At 45.6% G+C, this 25,291-nt stretch overlaps 1 protein-coding gene across 9 annotated transcripts; it reads left to right on the plus strand.

The window, feature by feature from the left end:
• The first annotated feature begins 1,482 nt into the window (after nucleotides 1-1,482).
• gigyf1a (GRB10 interacting GYF protein 1a) lies at nucleotides 1,483-25,179 on the plus strand. Of its 9 annotated transcripts, none has more exons than XM_079757776.1 (25): nucleotides 1,483-1,685; nucleotides 3,829-4,469; nucleotides 4,584-4,647; nucleotides 8,333-8,462; nucleotides 8,832-8,927; nucleotides 9,791-9,908; nucleotides 10,960-11,068; nucleotides 11,666-11,967; nucleotides 12,303-12,562; nucleotides 13,914-14,037; nucleotides 15,847-16,020; nucleotides 16,232-16,407; nucleotides 17,572-17,794; nucleotides 18,509-18,735; nucleotides 19,002-19,093; nucleotides 19,560-19,660; nucleotides 19,759-19,832; nucleotides 20,185-20,310; nucleotides 20,491-20,697; nucleotides 21,764-21,978; nucleotides 22,297-22,454; nucleotides 22,961-23,124; nucleotides 23,774-23,818; nucleotides 24,245-24,389; nucleotides 25,019-25,179. In XM_079757776.1, exons 3-25 carry the CDS (start codon nucleotides 4,613-4,615, stop codon nucleotides 25,081-25,083), a joined length of 3,366 nt encoding a protein of 1,121 aa, XP_079613902.1. In that variant the 5' UTR covers nucleotides 1,483-1,685; nucleotides 3,829-4,469; nucleotides 4,584-4,612; the 3' UTR covers nucleotides 25,084-25,179. The 9 variants fall into 9 exon arrangements, with proteins under 9 accessions (XP_079613902.1, XP_079613901.1, XP_079613903.1 ...); XM_079757775.1 differs by having other exon boundaries at nucleotides 3,829-4,464; XM_079757777.1 differs by having other exon boundaries at nucleotides 3,829-4,464; nucleotides 20,188-20,310.
• The last annotated feature ends 112 nt before the right edge of the window (nucleotides 25,180-25,291 follow it).

Raw genomic sequence — 25,291 nt, forward strand, 5'->3', positions numbered from 1 at the left:
TTCAGAGTTCACCTCGACTCTGCATAGAAACCAATGCACAGCCACCATTGAATGTTGTACGTCCTGGCACTTGTACATTGCACTTATTCAAGGTACTTAATTGTGTAGCATCTACAGTAGCTGCTATCGTTGCTTTACACGGGGAATGGGTTAGCCTAGCGATTGTAATACTTGCACTTGGTTCTATGAACATCTTTACTGTACCGACAGCGATATATTGTGTCACTTCTTATGACAAATGTACTCATTGTAACAAATGCACTTATTGTAAGTCGCTTTGGATAAAAGCGTCTGCTAAATGCCCTAAATGTAAATGTAAATGTCCCTAAACCGGTGATTTAAGTCAAAGTTATCCATCTATCTATATATCTGGGAATGTCTGTCTATGGGAGGGGAAATAAATAAAAAAGTTCATCAACAATGACTAGAGGGGGCCGAGTAAGTTTATTGTCTTTTATTCGTTAATGTGGCTGGACCCCACGTTGTTTTATTGGCCAAATAAGTTTTCTGAACATAAAAAAGAGACCATTATTTAAAGCAGTGCAGATAACCTTCAACGCCAGTAGGGGCGTGTTTGATTTTTGCCCCATGAACGCACGTTCAAGTCATGTGGGAAGGAAGAAACCGTTTCAAATTTACGAGCATTTCAAGTAAGGGAGGATAGATACGTTTATTGTGTTAAAACAGTTCAGATCAGTTTTGGTTAATAGCAAGATAAAGAACAAAATTAAATATCATTTTTCTATTTATATCTTTAAATAGTGTGAAAATGTTTGAATCATTAAAACTGCTTAGGCATACAATTACAATTCATTTGCATTAAACAGTGAGCTTCAGTAGACGTGATGTGTCCATTTTTGTATGTATTGTCTTTTAAGTCACTTTAATATTGTCCTTCGACTATACCGATTATATATTGGGACATTTCAGAAAAACAATAAATTCCGAGTTATAATAGACTGCATTTGTTTAGCGCTTTTCTAACCAGTGGCCACTAAAATCGCTTTAAAATATTGCTTAACGTTGACCCATTCATTGACACATGCACACAGCGACGGCGGCGTCAATCGTGGGCAACAGCCAGCTCGTCAGGAGTAGTGTGATGACTTGCTCAGGGACACCTCGACACTCAGCTAGGAGTAGCCGGGGATCGAGCCAGCAACCTCCCAGTTACCAGCCAACCCGCTCTACCTCCTTTGCCACTTGCCGCCCCATAATGAATTTACAGTCTTTATTTGAACTGTATTAACAGGTCGGAAGATGTTAATTCTTTAACGCAGCATTTATAATAAAAAAAAATGCGAAGCATATAAAGTCGTAACGCACGTTAGCAACACTACACAACAACAAATGCTGCATTCAAGACCTATGGGCAGTTCCCGTAATTACCAGCTTCCGACTTGTCAGTATGTGAGGTCACGTGGTACGCGCACGGACGGCCATGTTTCCGAAACACAAACAACAAGAAGAGTAGAGAGACTAGCGAGCCAGCGGACGACCAGACACCGATACGCAGCAGCGACCCAAATACATACACAACACAGAGCACGACTTTGTCCAAAGTACCATTTTTTGTCGAATGAACACGTTTTACAGAGATACAAGCGACCCATGCATACACTTGAGAGGCTGTAAACACATCGTGCACATCGAGTTTCACAGCTGAAAACAGTGAGGGAAAAAAGGTAAGCCGCGGTGGTTCCTCTTTGCACGCTAATGCTAACCCAGAAGCTAACGTCAGTGAGTACAAAACGCGAAGCGTTCTCCGCGGTTGTTAATCCGTATCGGTGCATTACAGAATAAGTATCCGGAGAGCCCTTGGATTAAAGTTGTGTTTCAAGCGCTGGTGAATATATGAATCAGAGGCGACGTGCTGAGGGGGTGTAGCGAGGGGTCGGCCGTCCTCACAGCGGGGGAGCAGGCCAGGGGCGACGGACCCACACACGCCGACACTCCGCCCCCTCCGCCATATCACATCGCGTGTCATCCGAACCCGCTAACGATGCACAGGGAAGGGCCTTTTTTGAAGGATAAAACCCATTATTATGACCCGAAATCCATCATTTGCAAGGTATAGATCTGTGAAGGTGTACAGAAGCGTGTCATGATACGAGCTGTGGTTTTGGTTGCGGGGAGAAGTCCGCGAAGTAGACCCGCGAATTCGTGTTCGTTGGGTTCGTTAACGCTGAAGCTAATGCGTTCAACGCCAGAGGCGGTCGTGGGGCTAACCTGTCGCTAGGAAGGTAGCCACAAGTAGCACAGTCCCAATCAACTGCTGGGTTATAGTGCTGTGTGTTCAGTATAGCGGGGTTTAAATGAAATGAGTATTAAGTGGATGGTGGTCACCGTGCTGCTTGGTGTTGGCGGTAAACGTTTGCCTAATTTCGAATAACTTGGTGTGTTTTCTTACGCCTTTCTAGTGTTCCATTTTGGGGTCTCTAGTAGTCGGATTTTATCCATAAGAACAACTTGATTTCGATTAGAAATTACTTTCTATGTGTTGGAATTGGGGGTTGTGATGCTGGATCCGTTTATTGTACTTTTTGAAATAAGCGTCATCAAATGTACGTTTGTTTGTGTTTACATGGTGGGAGGTACATTACCGTATAACTACCAGTATGTTGGACCACAATTTCTTAAGTTATCAATACACAAATCATTATCAATACCAACAATTTAAATAATATTGATATATATTTGTGTTATTATTGGTATTCACATTACATTTAGTTTATATTCCCAAACAACAAACCTGTTATTTTTATTATTCGGTAATCGGGAGCATTTCATTTTAACCTTTTAATTTGCAATATTTGTGTGTATGTATGTTGGAGTTTATAAGGCCTTCCACCCAGTATATGTCCATGTATACATCTCCACTCTTTATGTGTGTACCTGACATGTGCAGGTGCTTACAAGTGATATCGGCCACTCTGCACCAAACACATATTTCAATAGCAGGGCCTATAGTGAATCCCACAAACATGCTACACATTTTTTCTTTTAACTGTAGTGTGCACAAACAATCTGATCAAATTATGCCTGGTTTTATCTAGGAGTGAGGCCTTGTAAAATAATCGCTCAAACATGAAAAGTGAAAATCAAATTACACAGCCTTGGGTAAATGGATGCAGGCTTGGTGCCAAGCAGTGAGTAAAAAGTGTTTCCCCGGCAGTCAACCAGGGGATTCCTGTATTCCAACCAGGCCAGAGTGATATCTGGGCTTTACCATCATTTGGACATGTGCCCAAAACCTTTATCACACTCAAGTTATTGTCAGATATGAGAATCTGTTGCTGTTTATGTTGATATTGATTATCCCAGAGAGTAATGCATCCATTATTAGTGATGTAGAAAAACAACCACCAAACAAAACTGAGTGTTCACGTGAAAAATTTACCTAAATGTTATATATTAATTGTAATCATTCCTCGCTATCAGAAGAGTACTGAGAGAAAGTTGATTTTAATCAAGTTTTATCTTACAAGTTACACTCATTTCACAATTGATTGTTGCTGGTGTAAAATGGGTTTTTGATAATTTGCAAACAAGGTAATCTCTGCTCAATTGTAGCGTGTGAACAACAACATCTTGCGTTGTATTTCGTATTTCACACATTTTATTTTGGTCCATCACTAATCGTCTTCAGGTGAAAACGGCCTGCCGGTTTGAATCCAAAGCAGAATATAAATGAAGCTTTGCATCTGTTCTTGATTTGGGCTATGAGTGACTGTTACTAAAATTTAAGAAAAGTTTGGAAGTCATGTACCTTTTTTGTACTCCTTTCTCAAAACACGTTACTCAAACTGAACATTTTCTGTCCCGCAGCACTAAAGTCTGAGGACGAGGAAGAGGGGTACCGGAAGGTTCTCTCTATCCACAATACAGTTGGAGCGAGAGAAGGACATTCAAAGGAAGAGAGAGAGAGAGAGAAAGGAAGGCGAGAAAGTCGCGCCTGCTATTGGCAGCTGTTTCAGCAGCCTGATTTCTTGTGGCTGTCATATTAGTTTCTTGCGTTACGTTTATTTTTTTTGATGAATCAGTTTGTATTTTTAACTTCAAAGTGATAAAACTGCTGTTGTCAAACAAAAAAAAAAAAAAAATACAGTTAATGCTATCGAGAGTGTTTTATTTTTCCAACATTCAATTCCAAGGATTTTTTTTGAGTTTTTTTTTTCTCTTCGTGTTTGTTTTAACAATCTTTTTGGGCTGTAGTAGTTGTAAGTAGCAGGAGCTTCCGAACTCCAAAACTCAACGTCAACTCCTCTTCCTTACCTGACTGTAAGACCGGACAACCTGGTATTCCTCAAACACCTGCAACCTGGCAGCTATTCGTTTTTTGTCTGTGTGTTTGGGGAGCGAGTTCACCACAGCTAAAGCACCACTCAGCCTTCTAGTCACCTAAGCCTAACTCAAGCCAGCGATCCCTAGCCTGGTCCAGCCTGCTCGGACCACCTGGACAGGGTAAGGTGGGATCCACTCGTGTGTGTGTGTGTGTGTGTAATTTATTTCAATGTGTGCTAATAATAATAAAAAATTAAATACTAATGCTCAACATTTTCTCCTAAATTTCTCCTCTGCAGATACTCAATTCTGTGCGGACGTGAGGAATATGACTGCTGAGACTCTTAACTTCGGCCCAGAATGGTAAATACCTCTTAGTATAATACGATTACAATCGTTTTTTTACGGCCTTCACTTAGTACCCACTGCCATAAGCCTTTTGACCAACATTTTTGCAAAACCTTTTTTGGCATAATTTGACTGCAGTTCCTGGAGAAATAGATTCACCTTGAACCATCTTGACTTTCACTTAATCCTAAAAGAATGTTAATATGAGAATCCAGCCCAGCTATCAACCAGTCTCTGAAGTTGTTGGAACAACTTTGTCTAAACAAAAGTAAAACACATAAAGGTAGACGCCCCATGTAAGGAGAACAGTTTGGTTCAATAACAGTATGGACAAGGAGGAACCTTGTGAGAAGGAACAACGGTGCTATGGCTAGAAATGTCTTGGTTGCCAGTGGACACGCATGAGACAACAGACAAAAAGCGAACACTTAGACATGTTTTATTGAATAAGTAAAGAATGGCACTCAAGTGGCTGTCAAATCTTCCATGGTAATACACTTAGTCGACTCCGTATTTAAAAGTAGAATAAGTATCTCAGGAAAGTTGTGCTTATGGATCAGCGGGGCATTTAAATGGGAGAATGGGGGCTCTAAATGAGCGCTACCACAGCATCGCTTGGTTTCTAGAAGGAAAATCCTAGAAGTTAGTCAGTGTTTTCTTTTGTCAGAGTGGACTCAGTCTTCTGTGTTCACTTGGCTGTGTTTTATTTTTAGCTTTCAATAAATGTCCTAATTGATTGATTGTTAACCACTTTGTATAATGGCAGCAGCACCATCCAATCAGCTTCCTTTGAAAACATTCTACACCGTTAGTCTAGAAGGATACACAATATCAGGAAAGTTTGGCAGCATTTGGAGACGATGACAAAGGATCAAAGGAAGTTAAACGGCAGCTGTATTTTCACTCATGCTGGAGAAAATGCTTCTCTCCGTCTGTACTGGTCTTGTACGCTGAAACCCATTGTTAATCTGTCACGCCTCTACGGGCCCTTTATCGATGCAGGGTTTCTCCTGAACAGTTGCAGTACCGTGCGTATTCAGACATAAGATCATAAGATCCCTCCTTCTCAACATCCATTGTCTGAGCTCATAATGTATGATATTAATTTCGGTTTATTATTGTAGTCTATGAATGGTAGTGTATAAAATGCTAATAGAAGCCTATATTTGTTGTCAAATTTAATGTTCACATCCTTTACTGTCATCATCCATTGTCGTAGAACTTTGCAGAGTTAATTTGTTAGGCGGTCTGTAATTTTTCAAACTTTTAAGCCACGCAAATGTCATATTTATAATCATATCGTGTGAGATTCGATACGTCAGACAGTGATTGGTCTGGCCTGACGAATCAGATTAGACTATGGATAGTCTTAGTCGCGGAAACCATAGACCTTTTTAATAAAGATGCAGGGTTTTATATTGTATGTTTAGGTTGATTGGTTTTAGTTATAAAGTTATTACCTTCTGTTGTGTTGCATTCTACAAGTTGCAAATTGGAATTTCTTCTTTTAAAATGTACTTTGAGTATTGACCAGTAACTGATGCGAAGTACAAGGAGATCTTTACAAAATACCATTATTTTTAATTCAATCAACCCGAAGAGGGTTAGGTTGTGTAACTACCATTCAAAGCTTAGGATAAATGTATCTGAACCAGAGTTTGGTTAATGAAAGCAATGCATGTATTTCTTTTGCTATGAAATACAAACTATTTCAACAGAAGATATTGAATATTCCATGTGTTTTACTCTTTACCTCTGTCTTTTAAAGTATATTGTGAAATTCGCAAAATCATAGCAAAACAAATTAAGTTATGCTAACAAACTAATAAGTAAATCTAATTTCACATTTTGCAACTCAATCTTGAGAAGGATGTGAAAGTTTGCCGTCTTTGTTGCTGGTCTGTTTTCGACCTGATGAATGTTTGTCTAAGGATTACCAGCAGGCGTTGTCTCTGGGCTTTTTGGTTGCGCTCCATCTCAAATGGGCCATGACCACTCCTTGCATTCTTGGTCCACTGCCAGTCCAGTATAATATTCTTCCTTTTTCTTCATTTTTAGGCTATCTGCAGTCACCCCCCCCCACACACACACACACACACACACACACACACACACACACACACACACACACACACACACACACACACACACACACACACACACACACACACACACACACACACACGTGCACATCTTACGGTCTTACTGTCTAGCAAGGCCAACAAGTGCTGCCTAGCTCTTCAAAATTCTCTTTTCAAAACGAGCCATGCTCCCATACTTAGCTTAGCTGTGCTACCATCTATCTATATCTATCTTGAGATAGAGAGAGGGAGAGAGAGGCTAGTGGCACAGCCAAGCTAATTAGGGCTGGCTTGTGATAACCAGTTAAACATACATTCAATTGGTCATGCCGTTGGTGAGGAAGATCTCCTACTACTCCTACTTTTAAGATCTGCTGCTCCAGGTTGGAAGACCTACAATAATCATAAACAGAACGGAAAACTTGTGAAATGAATGCTTGGATTTCTCCCGTTGACCAATGAGAAAGCATTAACGGAATGCGTGTAGGATGGCATTTCTGGAAAGGGACAGACATGCCCGTCCACGCTGACCACATGCACCCTTTGCCTTTCTGATTCAACCCTAATTCTCAACCTGATTCTTTCTAATGGGCCTCTTCCTCTCTCAGTATGTTTTTCCCAAGCCTTACTCCCCCCCCCCCCCCACACACACTCCTTTTCAAGTTCAAATATTGTGTCTACTGCTGTTCAGCCAGATTAACTTTCTTTATGAGACCTCACGCTGCAGTCAGAGGTAGACCGGCAATTGGGGCACAACTATGGTGGTGATCTTTTGGGCTTTTTTGAAATTCTGTTGTCGCTCACCAGCGGATATTATTGCCTGTTATTTTTATTTTCTTGGGTGTACAACTCCCGCCTTTACCCTGCCTCGCTCTCTGCGCTATGGTTACATGTGGTTCGGATGGGGCCCATTTGTGGACGTGACTAGCTGTGCACAGGGGCATGTGAATGGGGCCATTGTTAGATCCTGAGGGCCTTGGACGCCCGCCCGGCCGTCATAGCGTTTTAAAAGGAAATCTTAAGATTGCAGTGGGCAATATGTCAGCTTGTCCCCCCCCCCCCCCCAAGTATGTACTGCTGGGACCTAAAGAGCCAGTGAGGTCAGTTGAGCCAGTGCAGACCATTCAGTACCAACAAGTCTTCTTACCCCTCTGCCCCTGATGGGGCCTGTTCTGTCGTCGCAGTATGGTCTGTGTTGCCCATAGGTGGAGTCTAATTCAGACGGTCCGCTTGAAATGTAGCTACCCATCTGGAAACACTGCATGGCGCCACATTGAGTCGGGCCTTTTTGCAGTGGCATAAGTTGTTTGGTCATGGAGAGTTAATGTAATCGCTGTGTGTTCCCAATGTCTGTGAATATGCTTGGTTCTTTTGGTTTCACAAGAAAAGTTTTGGAAATTTATGAATTCTCGCCGTGATTGCAGTTGGTGCCCATTAAGTACACTGTTGGCAGTTTAAATAGCTTAAAGTCTGTTGCTTTTTCTCTTGTATCCATTTATAACATTTTTTCAATGTTAATGGTCAACTGTCATTCTCTTAAAATGATGGCTTCCTACGCTGGAATGCAAACGAGCAGTTAGCGAAGCCAATCTTGACTCCCCCTTTTTCCTCACCCGCAGGCTTCGTGCACTGTCCAGTGGGGGGAGTGTGACATCTCCCCCTCCTTCCCCCGCCATGCCAAAGTACAAGCTGGCCGAGTACCGCTACGGCCGCGAGGAGATGCTAGCACTTTATATCAAAGACAACAAGGTGAGGCCTGTATGCTTGTATGTTGTGTTGTTGGCTATGATTCAGGCTTCACCCTAGAGTAATGGTCAATAACAGACTTGACGGATGTTTTTTTTTATATTGGTTATTGTTTGCAGACCTCACTTCAATTTTGGTGATTTAAAGTAATATTTTTTGATATTGGGTATATTAAAAACCTTAAGCTGAAGTCACTTTTAATTTTAAAACTATCTGATGCATAATTTCAAATAACGTTTAAACTAAAATGATGGCTGCAGTGACAACAAGTGGACTGGTTGGGCTACTCCTGATTGTCTACCCGAGTCCCCGTCCACCTGTTAATATATTTATGAGAGTGCATTGTTCACCGTCTGGTTGCTGTGTGTGCAGGTCCCCGAGGACATGCAGGATAAGGAGTTTGCTGCTATTCTGCAAGAAGAACCCATGCAGCCGCTGGCACTGGTGCCCCTTACCGAGGAGGAGCAGGTACGATGGGTTCCTGCACACGGGCGCCTGGGCTACACACTCCACCACACACGAGTCGACACGCGTACGCACACAGTCGCTGAGGCGCTCACGCTGACATAAACACTGTTGGTTAAAACCTTTTTGTCTAATCCTCGCTGAAAAGATGAGTGCTTGCCGTTGTATCGTATTAAAACCAGGGTTTTAATGGTCTAGTGCTAAATGGTGGTCACTTCCAGCTGAAAGGTTCTGGGTTCGACCCAAGTGCCCGCATTGTAACCTGCCCGTGACCTACATCCATGAGCAAGACGTCTTGGCCCTCACCGCTCCTCCTTAATAACCTGTCTGAATTCCCTCCAAGTTGCCTTTAATTAAATCATCGGCTAAAACCGTAACTCCACATATACAGTTCAGACCAGTGGTTTACCACCTTGGGTTAGGGGTCCACTGTTTCAGACGGTCGCCGTAGGTTAAGTAAACGTAGTTAAAACACTTGCGGTGAAAGGTGAAAGCTTGATCGTGTTCTGACTGGATACGTGCATGCTGATCAGTGGGATATTACAATCTTTCGAAGTGCAGTGGTTTCCACTCGTTTCATCTAAATCGTATTCCACTCGGATAAGCACCGGGGCTTCAAAGGGTCCATTCTGCTGCCTGGCCAGTGTGGCACAGAGTGGACATTCTTAACATTCCTTCATTTTGCTTTTTCCATTCTCTCTCCCTCTATCGCTTTCCCTCTTTGGCTCCGACTCCGTCTCTTGCCTTTGCTGTCCTCCCTCCCTCTCTCGTTACTCTTCATTACTATCCTACGCTCTTTTTTTTTTCCCCTCTGTTTTCGTCTCTGGTGCCATCTCTTCCTCTAACCGATCTCTCTCGCTCCACAGAGGAACTTCTCCATGTCTGTGAACAGCGTGGCGGTGCTGAGGCTCATGGGTAAAGGAGTGGGAGGCCCTGCCCCGGCCGGTGTGGTCCGGGGCCGAGGGGCCGCGAGAGGCGGTCGAGGTAAACGACAAACAAACAAAAATGTTTCTCATTCTCATTCTCAAGCGTAGCACACGACTCTCAACCATGTGCTGTTAATTGCAGTGCATTTCTTTATGATCAGATCCTCTGTATGAAATTGCTGTTCTGTACAGATGGTAGGCATGGTTGATCTACGTGCTACGGACACACAGTAGGGAGAATTGATCAAATAAATGCTACTGCAGCGAATGTAAGGCCTAAAATATAGTAGGACTGGTCAAAAGAAGTGTGTCTGGTTGTATGTGCCTGGATGCCCCGGTTACATCCGCCAGAAAGGCAGCCGCTCCCACCAGACTATGACCAGAGTGGCTGGTGTCTTTACAAGGAGTGACCCACATGGAACCACTCAGTGAACCCCCGACCACCGCTACCAGTGGAACCACAGTGTGAACAAGCCGACCTCAAGACACTCACTCCTAAGTACAATGGCCACCGTCCAGGAGGGCTGAGTACACATTGTATTAAAGCCATACGCTTTTGTGTCTAGCCGCTGCCGCTCCGGCCCTGGCCCACTGTATATTCTGTACTGTGGCCATGTCAAATAGACCTCTTGCAAACACGCGCAAGCGCACTAGTGCAGCGGTGATCATCTTAAATGGACAATGTTAACACGCCAGCAACTGGTCCGAGACGCCTGGAAGAATTAAAGTTGGAGAGGGTGACGTGTACACATGTACCGCAGCCGTGCTTAATGTTGAAAAGCTTAACGGGCTAATTGCACACAGACTTCTTGTATTCAGTTGCTGTGGCTATTATGTTAGGAGGAAGAAGTTTTTAGAACATATTTCGCAATTGTCCGTCGGCTAAAGTTTGCGTAAAAGGAAAGCCTTGCCTCATTGTGGCCCAGTTAAGTCACATTTCCCTCCCTAATTGTAACGTCATTAAGGATGCTGGTTCCTAAACGTTTTTTTGACATGACCTACCCAAGAAGCCCCTATTTTGGCCCAGCCCCCACCTGATATTTAGTGCAGGAAAAAGCTCATCTAAAATGCTTCACTTAAGGTAACTGACGATCTATGTGTCTGTACAGGTCGTGGGCGCGGAGAAGGCGGGTTCTACCAAAGAAGTATTGAGGAGCCAGAGGTGGGCTTCGGTCGCAGCGTCCGGGAGATTCACCGCAGCCAGAGCTGGGACGACAGGTGAGCAAAGCATCCCCGCTTTTTATTGGCAATATCATGTCATCTTCTGGGATCAGCAGAGGGGATCCCAATAGGTTGTCATCCGTGTCAATGTTATATTTGTAGGTTTTGATTCAAGTTTGTTATTGAACTCATCTCAACAATGGCGGTCCTTATCTTTGTTTAATGATGTTGAGGGGGCATGTTAGTGAACTGACTTGCCAGACTAATTATCAGAGCAACAAAACGTATGATACACCAGCGACAGCAATATTGGTTGTTTATGAAAACACCTCAACGGCACTCCCACAGGGCACCTCTCTGTGCAGTCATCATATCAAACCCTCCCCATGTTAGTCTGCTGGGAATCTGTCTGAACAGGGGGGGGGGGGGGTGGGGGAGACGCATTATGCATTATGCCAGAGCAAATAAAACACAAGCTTGTTTGCTTCCCAGGCTATCGAATCTCCCCACCTCTTACTCCTCGACATGTAAAACCTTTGTAATTATGTTTAACATATTAGAAATTGCCCCTAGGGAAGTATATAGGAAGTCAATGAGAAAAAAAACAAAGCAGCAAACCCACTCTTAAACCCCGTTCTCGTCCATGTGCGTTAGCTCTGTGTCTGACGTGTGGACCCCCAGGGGCGAGCGGCGCTTCGAGAAGCCCCTGCGGCGGGAGGTGACGGGCCGGCCCGGCTTTGAGGAGGCGGCTGCCGTGCCCCCGGGGCCCGGCAGGAAGGAGCACACGCGGGCCGACAGCGACAACTGGCGCACCCTGCGGGAGGAGCAGGCGGAGGAGGAGGGCAGCGGTGGCGGGGCCGGCGGCGTCGCCGTGGGCGGAGGAGGAGGAGGAGGAGGAGGAGGAGGCGGCGTGGAGCCGGGCAGCAGCTGGAGGGTGGGCGTCTGCCGCAGGGACGGTACGAGAAGCACAAACACACACACACACACCGCAAGCGCTCACCACACATACAGAGGCTCGCACGCTTGAGACGATGATTATGTTATTATCGGTTCATATTTCTTCATGAATTGATCCATATTTATTTTGGTCAGGGACACTAATCATGCATAAACATCGACATGTCATAAACGTAGCAAAGAAAATATATGCAATATACAATTGGTTAAAAACGCAATGAACACATGAATAAAGCCTGTTTTAACCTGACCCTACCACTGCTCTTGAGTGTGGTAATAAAGTGTGTATCTGACTTTAATGTTCTGGTCTCTCCCGGGCGACTGGTTACAATAGGAACTTTTGATCTTACCCCATCAGACGGAGGTCCTCGCTCAGCAGGCTGGCGGGACCACAGCGCCCCAGGCGAGAGTCGGCGCAGGAAGTTTGACTTTGACTTCCGGGACTCTGACGGACGCGGCGGCGGCGGCGGGCGGCGGCGCGCGGGCAGCGAGGGCATGGAGGACGACCGGGACGGGCTCCCCGAGTGGTGCACAGACGAGGAGGAGGGAGACCTGGGCACCTTCGACTCCTCTGGAGCGTTCATGCCCCTTAAGGTGGGGAGGGGAGGTGGGAGGGGGGGGGGGGGGGTCTGACCACTCCCAGCCCAGAAGATAATGGGTTCAATCCCAAACCTCGTTGGGTCATGCACCCGTGGCTCCTGCTTATTGGCATGCATCTTAAGTGAAGTCTCTTTTGGACAAAAGTGTGGATATTACAAGTAGGGATGGGGATCATTAATATATTTATTGATATCGATACCATTTTCGATACTCCTTAACGATCCTAGTCTTGATCGATACCACTAGCAATACTTTTCTATTAATTGGTGGAAAAACGACGCGTTTTTAGTGATGAGGAAAATATTTAGGAAATAAATAATTGTATTTTAAATTAAATATGTAATTCTTAATAAATATTGACATCAGTAGTTTTAATTGTACAAACTAAAATGATTAGAATACTATACAACTGTATTAGTAATACAGAAACATGAGTAAAAAAGCAATAATACTCACAATTGGATTACTATATTTAGCTGACGGGGCTAGCGATAATGTCTGTGTGTGCGATTACCGCTCGTACTTTGAGTGGATGATTAAGACGGGCCCGTCTGTGGTGTGAAAGGAGAAGGAGGAGACAGTCTTTTAAACTCTTTCGACAGTCGAAGGTACTGCATTTGGCCTTTATTTGATGCACAATGCTTATGTGCTTGACCATTGAGGTGGTGTTCCCCCCTTTACAATAAATGATTTTCGCCCGTTCAGCCATCCTCGCGAGCTAAGTTAACTTCCAGACTTCACTTGTTTTACTTGTTTGCTTACAATTCCATTCAAAAACATTGGTGGACACGCCGCAGTGATTGGATTGATTTGATTTAAATGCCGTGACGCGACTCGAGGGACACATTACATTACAGGACCTATGGGACAAAAAAATAAATAAATGAACGACGGGACTCGATAGTGGTATCGATAAGTCCAAACGTTAATGATTTTCGGGTTTTGAAAAAAGTGGAACTGGGTCCTTGATAGAACCGGGTTTCGATCCCCATCCCTAATTACAAGTGAATTGATTATTTCATCTATTTCTTCCCAATAATTTAAACTAATGTCTCTGGATCGTTTTTACTAAATGAGTCCAGTGGGGATTGATCATGCATTGTGAAATAACCCTGGGACGGTCTGCCTTTTCAATGCTCCACATTGTGGTATGACCGGGTACTGCATGCAAACTGACAAACAAAAAGGCTTGTAAAAGTTTTTATAGTGTTTCCTCCATGCTATATTAATGTTTTTTAAATCAAACCTTGTGTTAAATGAAGACCTGAAAGGACATGTATTTAGTGATTTTCCTGTATTGGTGTCTTATCTAATCGTTTGATGAATCCTTCTCCTTATCCGCCAGAAGGGAGGCAAGGACATGATCCTGGAGGAGGAGTTGGACTTCCAGGGCATCGAGGAGGAAGATGAGGAGGAGTTCCTCGCTGACTCTGAGAGGCTCAACAACTCCGGCGGTGATAAAGATAAGGGTAAGGCCTGCGCCTCCTTAACCAACCGGGCTGTCTGCATTCACGAATCACGCATCTTCTTGTCCTCCAGGCTTCTTCTCACCTGTTCAGTCCTTTTCTCTTCTGTTGACGTGTTGCAAGATTTCAGCATACGACTCGTCGTCAAGTCACTTTGTGTCTTGGGCCATGGCTAGGCTAGTCTCAAGGCTCTATGCAAAGCAGATGCCTTGTGTGAACGTAAATCGTGTTGACATTAGCTCACTAGGCTTTAGCCACAGCTGCACAATGCCAGGTATACATTTGCGCCACCTCTTTTCTGATCCCAAACCTTCCACTGACGATGTGGAGGCCGGTTTGTTCCTCAGCCTGCATCTTCATGAGAGACTTTAATGTGGCGTGGCTCTGTAAACTCTGTGTTTGTCATTGGATCACAGCATTTCCATGGCTTTACCTGGCTATAATGGAGCACAATGGAGAATGCACTCACTGTAGTGTGGCCATAGTTGGACTTTGTTTTGTATTGAAGGAGTGTATTTACACAACGGTCTGATACAACAGGACCTTGATTGTGACTAGAGCAAAAACATGGAACATGCCCCACGATAACACGATAAGCTCCAAACACTTCTGATGTTGTTATTTCTCCTGAAGCATCTGATTCACGTGCAGCTCATTGCCAGGATGGTCTGGTTGTCAGGGTGTTTCGCTACTACCAGTGTTTCCGCTAGAAAAAAATGGTGCCAGTCATGTGACCTGGAAGATTTCATTTTAACGTTTCTTTTTTTTTTTTTTTTTTACTTCTCTCGATATTTGGCAGCTGTGAAGCGTGCCGCTGCTGACTTAAAGACAAATGTATCGAGAGTGTCTCTAATGCTTGCAATGCGCATAAGCCTCGTGACTCTTCCTTCCCCAAGGCGGCTTCGCTGAGCAGTCTTTGATTCATACATGTGACTACCATGACTACCTGCAGCTTTTTGCTGCACTCTGAAATAAAACTGCTTCGTTTAGTGACGCCTCCGCTAGTGTTGACAGATTGGGCCATATTTCCCACCCAATCTTGCAACAAAGGCTTTCCCCATGACGGCAGAGGGAGGGTTATTTTCATTTTGAAATAATCGTAATTATAATGTGCAATTAAACAATAAATATTACTTATGGAAAATTCTAATCTTATGGACAATAATACAGTTTTCTCCTTTTCGGGTGGGATCCGGTAAAAACATAACCCCGGCTTCACTCCTCGGCAGTTATTACATCCAATCGCATAGCAACTATCTGGCATATCGTTTTCACCTCAAAATAACAACTTTCGTTCGTATGGTAAAACCGGCGACGTCCTGGCAGATCCTTAATTAGATTACTAAGTTGCTAGAGAACGTTGCTCTTGCCCGCCAGCCAGTTGTCGTGACGTCACGTGCAAAGTATGTACAAAGGCCTATAATATTTCTGTTTATGGCATAGATTTCTCCTCAGATTAGGCCAATAAAGCAATGACTAATTTCTTTTTTAAAAAACACAAACGCACGATAAAAGGCCCGGCCCGACCCGGCTCGAGGATAGTGGTGGGTAATATCGGTCAATCAAAACCCTCATTTTTTTACATGAATTGGCTAAACAAATGACCACTGTAGCATATTTTAACACAATTCAAATTGTGCAGAGAGAATTATTTCCATTGGTCATTCTGACCGGAGACATTTAGAATTTTCGGTCCTCCTCATTTTTTTCCGGTCAATGAACGGTAATTGACAACGGAAACTCTGTCTACTACCCTGCACTTTTCCTGTGGGACCTTGTGTTGACCTGTTGTTTTCTCTGCTCCCCTTTCAGAGAGCAAGGAGACCGGGTTCGGCGACAACCAGGGTAAACGATCCCCACCTTGCTCCTCCCCCCCGAACCACATGAACCCCGACTCCAAGGCTGGCGGCGCAAGGATGGTTGTCCAAGACAACCCCCAGCAAACCAACAACCTGCCCCACAAAGGCGGTAACATGTTGAACGACAGTACGTTTCGCACACCAACCGAAAACCCTTGAATAAAAAAAAGTTGCGTTGAGAGTAGACCACTTCTGCTTCTCGATTGGCCTGTGCTAAACTATGTCAAAATGTAGACAGTTTCAGTTGAACTTCCCCTTTAAAAGGACAAAGCGTGTCACAACATCCACCAAGCAGATGCTATGTTGACGCTGGCATTTTCCCACACCCCCGTCTTCAGCAGGTCCCGCGGGGTTGTCCAAGGTCCACGTGAGCCTCAGTAACAACGTGTCCAACAACATCGGCCATGCCCACGCCTCGGTCCTTCCCTCCCCCCCGCCCTCCTCTGCTGCTCCGCTCCTCCCTCCTGCAGGGGGAGACATCGAGGACGACGAGGGCATGAAGCACCTACAGCAGGTAGGCTTTTACAATCATCCTGAACTGGAGTCTTAAACTTTTGAATATGCATGACATTAATGTCAGGGTTACTGCAATATAAAAAAACGATTGCTATTTAATTTTTTATTAACACTACAGACCTTCCAAAATTACATTGTAAAGATACTGGCAACTTAGTTGCCAGCAAAAGCTCTATTACTAAAACAACCATTAAAAAAATTGATTATTATTCAACATAGACCTTGTATTCAACTGAAATTGGTTCATGACAGACACGGTGTGAAAGGACGGCAGGGGCCAGTTAATAAAGGAAAAAGTGTCGCCTCTCTGTCTGAAAGACTATTTCAGTAAGTGGGTCGGGTGAAACCTCTGCCGTACCTAGCTCTGTTCCGGCTCTTGATTTTCAATTTCACGCCTTTGGCGGCAGCGCTCGCACCCAGTGCTAAAATGTTAGCGTGTTAGTCACAAGCGCGACCTGTTCAAGATGCATGAAGGTCACTTCAAACACGGCCCACATTCAGACGTGTTCTGGGACACGCGTGACCATGTTACCGTGGCATTGTGAACACAGCGCTTACATGTGATCACATGTTCCAACGCAAAACCCACTTTTGTGTGTGTGTGTGTGTGTGTGTGTGTGTGTGTGTGTGTGTGTGTGTGTGTGTGTGTGTGTGTGTGTGTGTGTGTGTGTGTGTGTGTGTGTGTGTGTCCGTGTCCCACTGCAATGTATAATACAATTGATAACTGCACGACTAAACTACTGTCGTCCGTCATCTGGTGACTGGTGGGAGCCAAAATGGCCGCCAGCAGAGTGAGGGTGGCAGTACTATTATATTTCAAACAGGCAGTGGTCTCTGGAGGTGACTCCAGTGGCCCACATCTGTCTCTAAGCCTAACCACACATACTTAGACCAAAGATCTTTAAGTCCCATTACTGCTTTGTGTGTATGTGTTCGACCATGTTTGTGTATGCGTAAGAACCCGTGGGTGCCAACATTACACGGCTGCTCGTTCAGGCTCCTATTGCAGTCCCTGGAAGGGGGGGGGGTGTTCCTTCTCAAGGTTGTCCCCTCTGGGTTTTGGGGAGCGTCGTCCCTTGTCCTTTAGAGGGGCCGTGAAACCAACTGTTACGCAGTGCTGTACCGGTGACTTAACGGGTGCGTTCCTCTCCGTGCGGTACAGGAGGCGGAGAAGATGGTGGCGTCGCTGCAGGACACGTCCCTGGAGGAGGAGTGCTTCACCCAGGCCCTGCAGCACCACCAGCATCACCAGCAGCACCACCAGCAGCAGCGGCAGGAACAGCAGCAGCAGCAGCAAGACGGCCGCAACACGGCCGACGCACTCCCACTGGGCCACGAGGCCGCCAAGAAGTGGTTCTACAAGGACCCCCAGGGGGAGATCCAAGGTATGGACCCTTGCCTGCTGCTCCACCACCATTCTTGCAAGATAGTCCCCAACCAAGAAGTTGAGGAGGGGCGGTCCTTAACCAAGGAACAATAGCCAATTGTTGGCCTTAACAAAGGACCAATGGCCAAATAGTGGGCCTTAAACGTTGATGGTCCCCACCAGTGTGACAAATGGTAGTCCAGAAGCAATCGTGGTGTCTAACCACTGGTGGTTTTCAATCCTTGGTTGGCTTCCCAACCAATACTTATCCCTGTACCAGCGGTCGTTGTTTATTTAGGTTTATTAGATAACGTCCAATTAACCCTGATGTCTCCAGATGGCAGCTGCAAGGGTTTTGCGTGCATCAAACGTGTCAATCAATCTTGACGAAATTGGAGACAGTCTTTTTTTAGCCGTCCCAGAACGTGGCCTCATTCCTTGTTCTGGAGCTTCCAACTCGTGTGACCGGAGCACTCAGAGTAGTAGCTCTCACAGTGAGCTCTCACGGCCGACGGTGTCCCTCGTGTTTGTCTCTCCTTTCTTTTCGTCTCACTTCCGAGGGCTTCTTCGGCACGGGCAAACGTGTATCACCAAAGTCTAAATAAAAGTCAAATAGATGAGGGGGGGGGGCGGGGGGGTAAATAACTTGGTAGTCAAAAATACAATCCAAAGTGTGTATCCAGTGTCAATGAGTCCGCGGAGGCAGTGTAAACACCCCCTCCCTGTCCTCCAGGCCCCTTCACCACCATGGAGATGTGCGAGTGGTTCCAGGCGGGCTACTTCACCATGACGCTGCTGGTGAAACGCGGCTGCGACGAGGGCTTCCAGCCCCTCGGCGACGTCATCAAGATGTGGGGCCGCGTGCCCTTCGTCCCGGGACCCTCGCCGCCCCCGCTGCTGGTGAGGCAGCCCCCTCCCCCCCAGCGCCCACAGGCCACACAGAGGAGCTCCTCTGTGACGGTGAGCTAAGACGCCTGGAGCTTTTTTAAACTCTTGAGTTTATCTTGAAACACTGCTAGCTGCTGAATAAGTCTGCAGCAACACAAAACTAATGTTCTCCTCTCGCTCCACCTCCCTCTCCCCACCACCTGCTCCTCCTCTTTCTTTCCTCACCTCCTCATCCGTCTCTTCCTCCTTGTCCTCACCACCTCATCTTGCTCTTCTGCCTCGTCTCCCTCCCTCTTCACCTCCTGGTCCTCCTCCTCCTCCTCCTCCTCCTCCTCCAGGGTAACCTGGAGCAGGAGCGTCTGAAGAAGCAGCAGGAGCTGATCTACCAGCAGCTCCAGCAACAGCAGCAGCTCTTCCAGCTCATCAACAGGTAAAGGAGCGTGAATGTGTGGTGTTTTCATGTTACCCTGGAGCGTGCATGTGAGGTGTTTTCACGTAGCCCGGGAGCATGTGTGTGAGCTGTGTTCACGTGGCCGGGAGCTACACTGAGTATGAATGTGTGGTGCGTGGCTTTACCTTGCGTCCCATTCCCTTACGACCTGCTCCTCCTGATGGGTCTCAGCGTCCAATGGGAGCCAGAGGAGCATATGAGCCCAGTGCTCAGCTATACATGTTTTTTCATTGTTGTGTCAAACAAACAATCAGTTTATGTTTAGTTATTTAACGGGCCAATTTTTTCATTTGTGATCCTCGAAACTAACCCGCTCCTGAAGCGCCAATTACCAATTGGGGTCAATCCTTGTTGGTGGCTGACATTCTTTAATGTATTTTGTTTGTCTGTGTGTGTGTGTGTTTCTGCGTGGTGTGCATGCGTCTGTGCGTCTCTCTTTGTCAAGGTGCAGTGATCAGGGTATGATGCCTTCGATGAACAGGTCGATGTCAGTGCCAGATACAGGGTCCATGTGGGACATGCATACCTCAGCTTCTCAACCGTCGGGTACGTTTGGCGACCCACACACATTTCTTTCCTTGTGAGGGAGCAACACTGTGGTATCACGCAGCCCAGCTAACTCATTGTTCTGTTCCCCTGTTCAGGCGGAGAGGCCAGTCTTTGGGACTTAACAATGAATTCTTCTACTCAGGGTCCAACTCTCGAACAGCTTCAAAAGGTGACTTGAGCTGCCCCCTTGTGGTTTGTGTTGGATAGTGACTTGTGATGGTTAACATAATGTTAATAATAATAATAATAATAATAATATTTTTAACAGACCAACCAATCTTTTTTTGGGGTAAGGAATTGTTCTGATTTCCTACATATCTTCACTGAAATTACCATGCTATAATAACATTATCCAGTAAAATAGCAGTTGGTATGTTACTGTTGGACTTTTACAGTTGGCTTGTCATAGTTGTCCTTGAACTGGTGGAGTCGAATCAGCTGTGAGCACCAAAAGACCCCGCACCAGCATTCAGGACATCCTTTGTAAACCCCCGACACCCCTTCCCACTGTGTTTTCCAAGCAGGAGAGAAGAGAGGCTGAACTCAGGGCGAAGCGGGAGGAGGAGGAGCGCAAGCGACGGGAGGAGAAGAGGAGACAGGAAGAGCTAAAGAGGAGGGAAGAGGAGGACCTCTTCAGGCGCAAGCAGGTGAGACCCAGACCTCGGGTCGGAAAGATATCGGAACTGCCGATCTTTCGTGAGAAATCGGAGTTGAGACGGAGCCAAGAAGATGAGAACTGCTGATTTAAATATCGGTCTGGATGCTACGTTAGTGTTTTGAATGCTACTTTGAAAAGATTCAAATGTGAATCCTGTCCCTCCCTCCAGTGCCGACAGCAGCAGGAGCTCATCATGAAGTTACTCCAGCAGACCCCCCTGCAGCAGGGGTCCGGCGCCGGGGGCTCGGGCTGGGGAGGGCCCTCCTCCTCTGGGATGGCCAAGTCAGGAAAGCCCCCGGCTCTCACCTTGCTGGAGATGCACCAGGAGGCCGAGCGCATACTGAAGCAGCAGCGGGTCCAGCAGCAGAGAGACAGGGTGAGGACTGGAGAGGATGTACATATAAAGACTAAACCTTATTCAAGACGTACGAATGAAGGGAAGTAACTATCGTGACTGAATCTAAACCAGCATGAGGATGTTCAGAATAAAACATAACAATATCTTTATTTTCTATTGTAGCGATTGCACTAGTAACTGCTGCACTGTTGTAATGTATTTTTACTAGGGATCGACCGATTTTTTTTTTAGGACCGATACCGATATTATTTCATCAGCCTTAGCCGATAACCGATACGCCGATACCGATTTTCTTGAGCCGATATTTGGAGCCGATACCCTGGAAATCCAGAGTTCTCGCGAGAGCACTTTACTTGTGTATATTCTGGGCCTCCCTTGGCCCTGAACATTAATCAATCAATCACATAGATGTATCAATATAGGCGGGCCAAAAGCGTTGCTGTTTTACCGACCGGATACGGCAAGAGTCTTATCTATTGGTTAGCTCCACTGGTCTGGATACGTCACCCCTTGTATTCTTCTGATATTTTCAAATGCATGCTTGGTGCGGCCCCTCGAGTTGGACCCATTTTCATTACTTGTTGCCAGACCCTACAGTTTTCTAGATGTGGGTCTGGATTTCCAGGCTAAGCCTCCCTCAATGAACATCATAAAAATGAAACAATGATGATAACAAATGTTACAATGTCTCAATTTAAAAACAAATTAACATTTATTGAACTGTCTGTAAATCATGCCAAAGAAAATAATAATAATTTAAAATAACTGCTAACTGAAAAAAATATCAGCCGATACCGATACACATAAAAAACGCAAATATTGGCAGATATTGTATCGGTTGATCACTAATTTTTACTGTTAAAGTTCTTGTATATGGACTGTATTGAGTATTGTTGGAATGTGGGTTTGACGTGGACCCAAGGAAGACTAGCAAACTGCTACGGCATAAACTAATGGGGATCCTTTAATAAAACAAAGCTTTGACTTTTAGATTCTATACGTTAAGGTGGCTCTCCATACGACCCAGCAGCTGTTGGATGGAGGTCTGTAGTTTGACGCCCCCTGTGTGTCTCATCTCTCCCAGCACTCCGGCATGCCCATGGGCTCCTCCTCCATGGGGGGCCAGTGGGCGGACGGCGTGGGCATGTGGGGCGGACCGGGGGGCATGGACTCCAAGGCCCCCGGGGGAGGCTCTTCCGGCGGGATGGGCATGTGGGACGAGGCGGTGAAGAACCAGGGCGGTCTCCGTGGCAACAACAACATGGGCATGAAGAACAGCCGCAGCAGCCCGTCGCTCAGGTATAGGGGGGGGGACAAAATGGTTTCCCATTTGATCGAACTGTAGTTCTACTCGACGGCATGGAAAGGATTTATGATCATTGCTGTCAACTTTACACAATAGTTAAACAAATTGGTCATCTGGCAACACCTGGATGAAATGGATTGAATCGCTCGGTTAATCTTGCGTTTCGCGTCGTGTGCGACAGGTGTGCTGTCCAGTGTCGTGCAGCCTTTAGAAGTGATTTCAACAATCAAAACCTTAAATGCCACTACATAACATTGGGAAGCGGATGGTTCTTCCCTAACCCCTAACTGGTTCCCCCCCCCCCCCCCCAGTGACCAGTACCTGATGCGGCGCAAGCGGACGGAGGACGAGGACAAGCTGCTGAAGCTCCTCCAGGGCATGAAGCCCCAGGACGGCTTCACCACCTGGTGCGAGCAGATGTTGCACGCCCTCAACACCTCCACCAACAACTCCTCCTCCTCGCTGGATGGTAAGGCCTTACCCTCCCCGCCTGACGTGTGGTTAACCCTGGAAACCACACAATGGGTTAGCGATCCCTCCCCTGACTCGAGGGGAGGGATCTTTTCACCTTTTTTCTTAATGTCTGGTATGACTCTCAGAGGAAATGTGATGTTTTTTGTGGTTTTAATGCTGCGAATGGCTTGGAACATCTATATTTGATTTAAGGGGTACGGCTCTTCACCTTGAAAGCTGAAACTGCTTGTTTTGGGTCTGCAACGTTATCTTAAAGGGTCGTTGTTTTGGGGTTACTAATTTGCTGGTTTCTTCTGCAGTACAACGAAAGGTTGCAGGACACTTCTACTAGTGCAAAGAAACAAGCCACTGCTGTAGCCCTTCATGCCTTCCCCCATGATTCTTCGTGTTTTTCAGGGTTATATTTGAATGCCATATCCTCTGACGTCCTTTAAGCCCTTGACTAATGTGTGTGTGTGTGTGTGTGTGTGTGTGTGTGTGTGTGTGTGTTACCCCCCCCAGTGGCCACCATTGTTGCGTACCTGAAAGAGGTGGAGTCGCCCTACGCTGTGCTGGACTTCATCAGGTCCTACCTGGGTGACACCGTGGAAGCCAAAGAGTTCGCCAAACAGTTCCTGGAGCGCCGTGCCAAACAGAAAGCTAACCAACAGAGACAGCAGCAACAGGTGGGTGCACAGCTCTCCCTGGTTTCTTCTTTAGATCAAGTGTCCCCCCATAGGCCAATCAGTCACTGCTTTACTGTTTAGTTACCTAGCAGTCGCTCTAGTCCAGAGAGACTTGCAGTAGACTAAGGACATTGAGGCTCGAACCAACAACATATCGGCTGTCAAACCCTAACCCAATAGACTATGCTTCCCCATTTTAACACAAATGTGTACAGGAAGGAAGTGGCTGGTGGTCATAAATATAAAAAACACTAAATTACTAAGTTATTGAAAGTGTATTAACTTGTATTAACAAACCAGAAATTATGTGCTTTTGTTTACTTGTTGGATACAGATTTTTGGTAGTTTCTCTACAAAATGCAGTATTGTTTTACTATTAGAATATTACAGATTTGTTTTTTTTCCGAGGGTGGTGCTACTAGCTAAAAAACTCATCAACAATAGTTCCTAGTGTGGAACTGATGGCAGCAGCTTCAATCCGATCCCATGTGCACTTATTCACTTCTGATAGGCAACCGTTTCTATCAAATCTGTGGTTTTCTATTTTAACACTTGAGTCCAAACCAAGACTGAACCAGGCCTACTTTGCTGGTAATGTTTTAGTGATATGTAAATAACTTATTTTTCTTTCTTATTTTTGTTTCATCAGTTATCAAAGGAAGTTGCTGGATTGAACATGAACTTCCCACTGCAGGTAAATACCTCCTGTGTTCAGATACATTACAGCTACTGTCAGGCCCAGTGGACGAATGGATTACTACAAATTGATTTTCACTACAGTTAAGGCAGTAATGAGCGGTTATAATCGTAGTGAACATCAACACAATGTTGTATTTATTTAGTCTAGTGATGTTGTTTCTACCAGAATATCTTAACTAAAGTCTATTACATGAAACGTTATAGAAACGGCCTGTATACCAGGGAACAGTAAGTGGCAAAGTCCTGTGTTCAGGTCTAAATGTATCTTTTTTGAAGCTACAAAGAGACTATACTTTATCTCACTCTATCAAAGGCTTATTTAATGACTTTAGCATGCTAGTTTTTAATCCTTCAACGCAGTCTTGTGTATGGTCTCCCGCCCCTGCCCCTCCTCCCGCTCACCTCTCCGTCTTCCCTCCAGGATTCCATGCGCGGTATGAACCCCAGCGCCCTGCAGTCCATGTTCCAGAACACCCACATGGGCAAGGCTGGTCTCTATGACAACCAAGGAGGGAAGATGAAGAAGAAACAGCCCACGATGCTGCATTCTGACCCCAGCATCTTAGGTAAGTGACGCTACCGGATTATGTCCTTTAATGTACACATGTATTAGGATATGTATCCGTCTGTTAAAGGCGCACTGACCTTTAGAACAAAATGCTACATGACCAGATTTTTTGTATTAGTATTCACAATAAGTGAATAAGGATTAATGCTCGAATATATGTGATTTTCACTATTAAGGTTAGTTTATTGTGTTTAAGATATTAAGTGAGTCCTTGCCGATATTCATGGCGGTCTTTGTGAATTTCGGCACACATTATCTTTGTGAATAATGGATAGTTTGTTCATACCACCCACTGATTATTAGACCAGAAACAATTTGAGTTATTCACATCCCTAGTTGCTAGTTATTTCTTCTTGGTAACATCCTCAATGGCACTTTCCGCACATGCTGACCAGTATTTCATAATAATGATGATGAATTGTAATCACCTCATCCGCGGTGAAACTCCTGGACTCCTCATTGGGCCTAGAGCCCAATCAGCATGTAAAAACTGACCTTTCTAATCCCACCTCTCTTTACCACTCTTCCGTCTTTTATCTTTCTCCCTCTCTCCTCCCTTCCTCCTGCCGTCTCCCTTTCCTCGCTCCTCCCCTCTTTATGTCTCCCCCTCTCCCTGCCTCCCCTCAGGCTACTCATTCCACAACACGGGCGAGTGTCTGAGCCTGAATGAGATGGAGATGGAGGATTACTGAGGCCGTGCGGCGCGCGGCAGCAGCAGCAGCAGCAATAGCTACCTGAGGCCTTCCTGTCTTTTAATCAGACAAACCAGATGACGAATGTGCACTGCTGGGGGACACCGGGGGTGGGGGTGTGGGGGGGGGGGGGGTAAGTGGGGGAGGTCAAAGGGTGAGGCGGTGCAAACTCCTCCGCCTCACTTTCCTCCTCATTCTCCTCTTCTCG

Source organism: Pollachius pollachius, assembly GCF_949987615.1.
Source record: "Pollachius pollachius genome assembly, chromosome: 20".
In the NCBI taxonomy this organism is placed as follows: domain Eukaryota; kingdom Metazoa; phylum Chordata; class Actinopteri; order Gadiformes; family Gadidae; genus Pollachius; species Pollachius pollachius.

Coding starts and splice junctions, on each gene's coding strand:
- gigyf1a (XM_079757776.1), top strand. CDS start 4,613: ATGACTGCTGAGACTCTTAACTTCGGCCCAGAATG. Junction 18,736..19,001: donor AGAGGAGCTCCTCTGTGACG/GTGAGCTAAGAC, acceptor CTCCTCCTCCAG/GGTAACCTGGAGCAGGAGCG. Junction 20,698..21,763: donor TCCAGCAGCAGAGAGACAGG/GTGAGGACTGGA, acceptor CATCTCTCCCAG/CACTCCGGCATGCCCATGGG.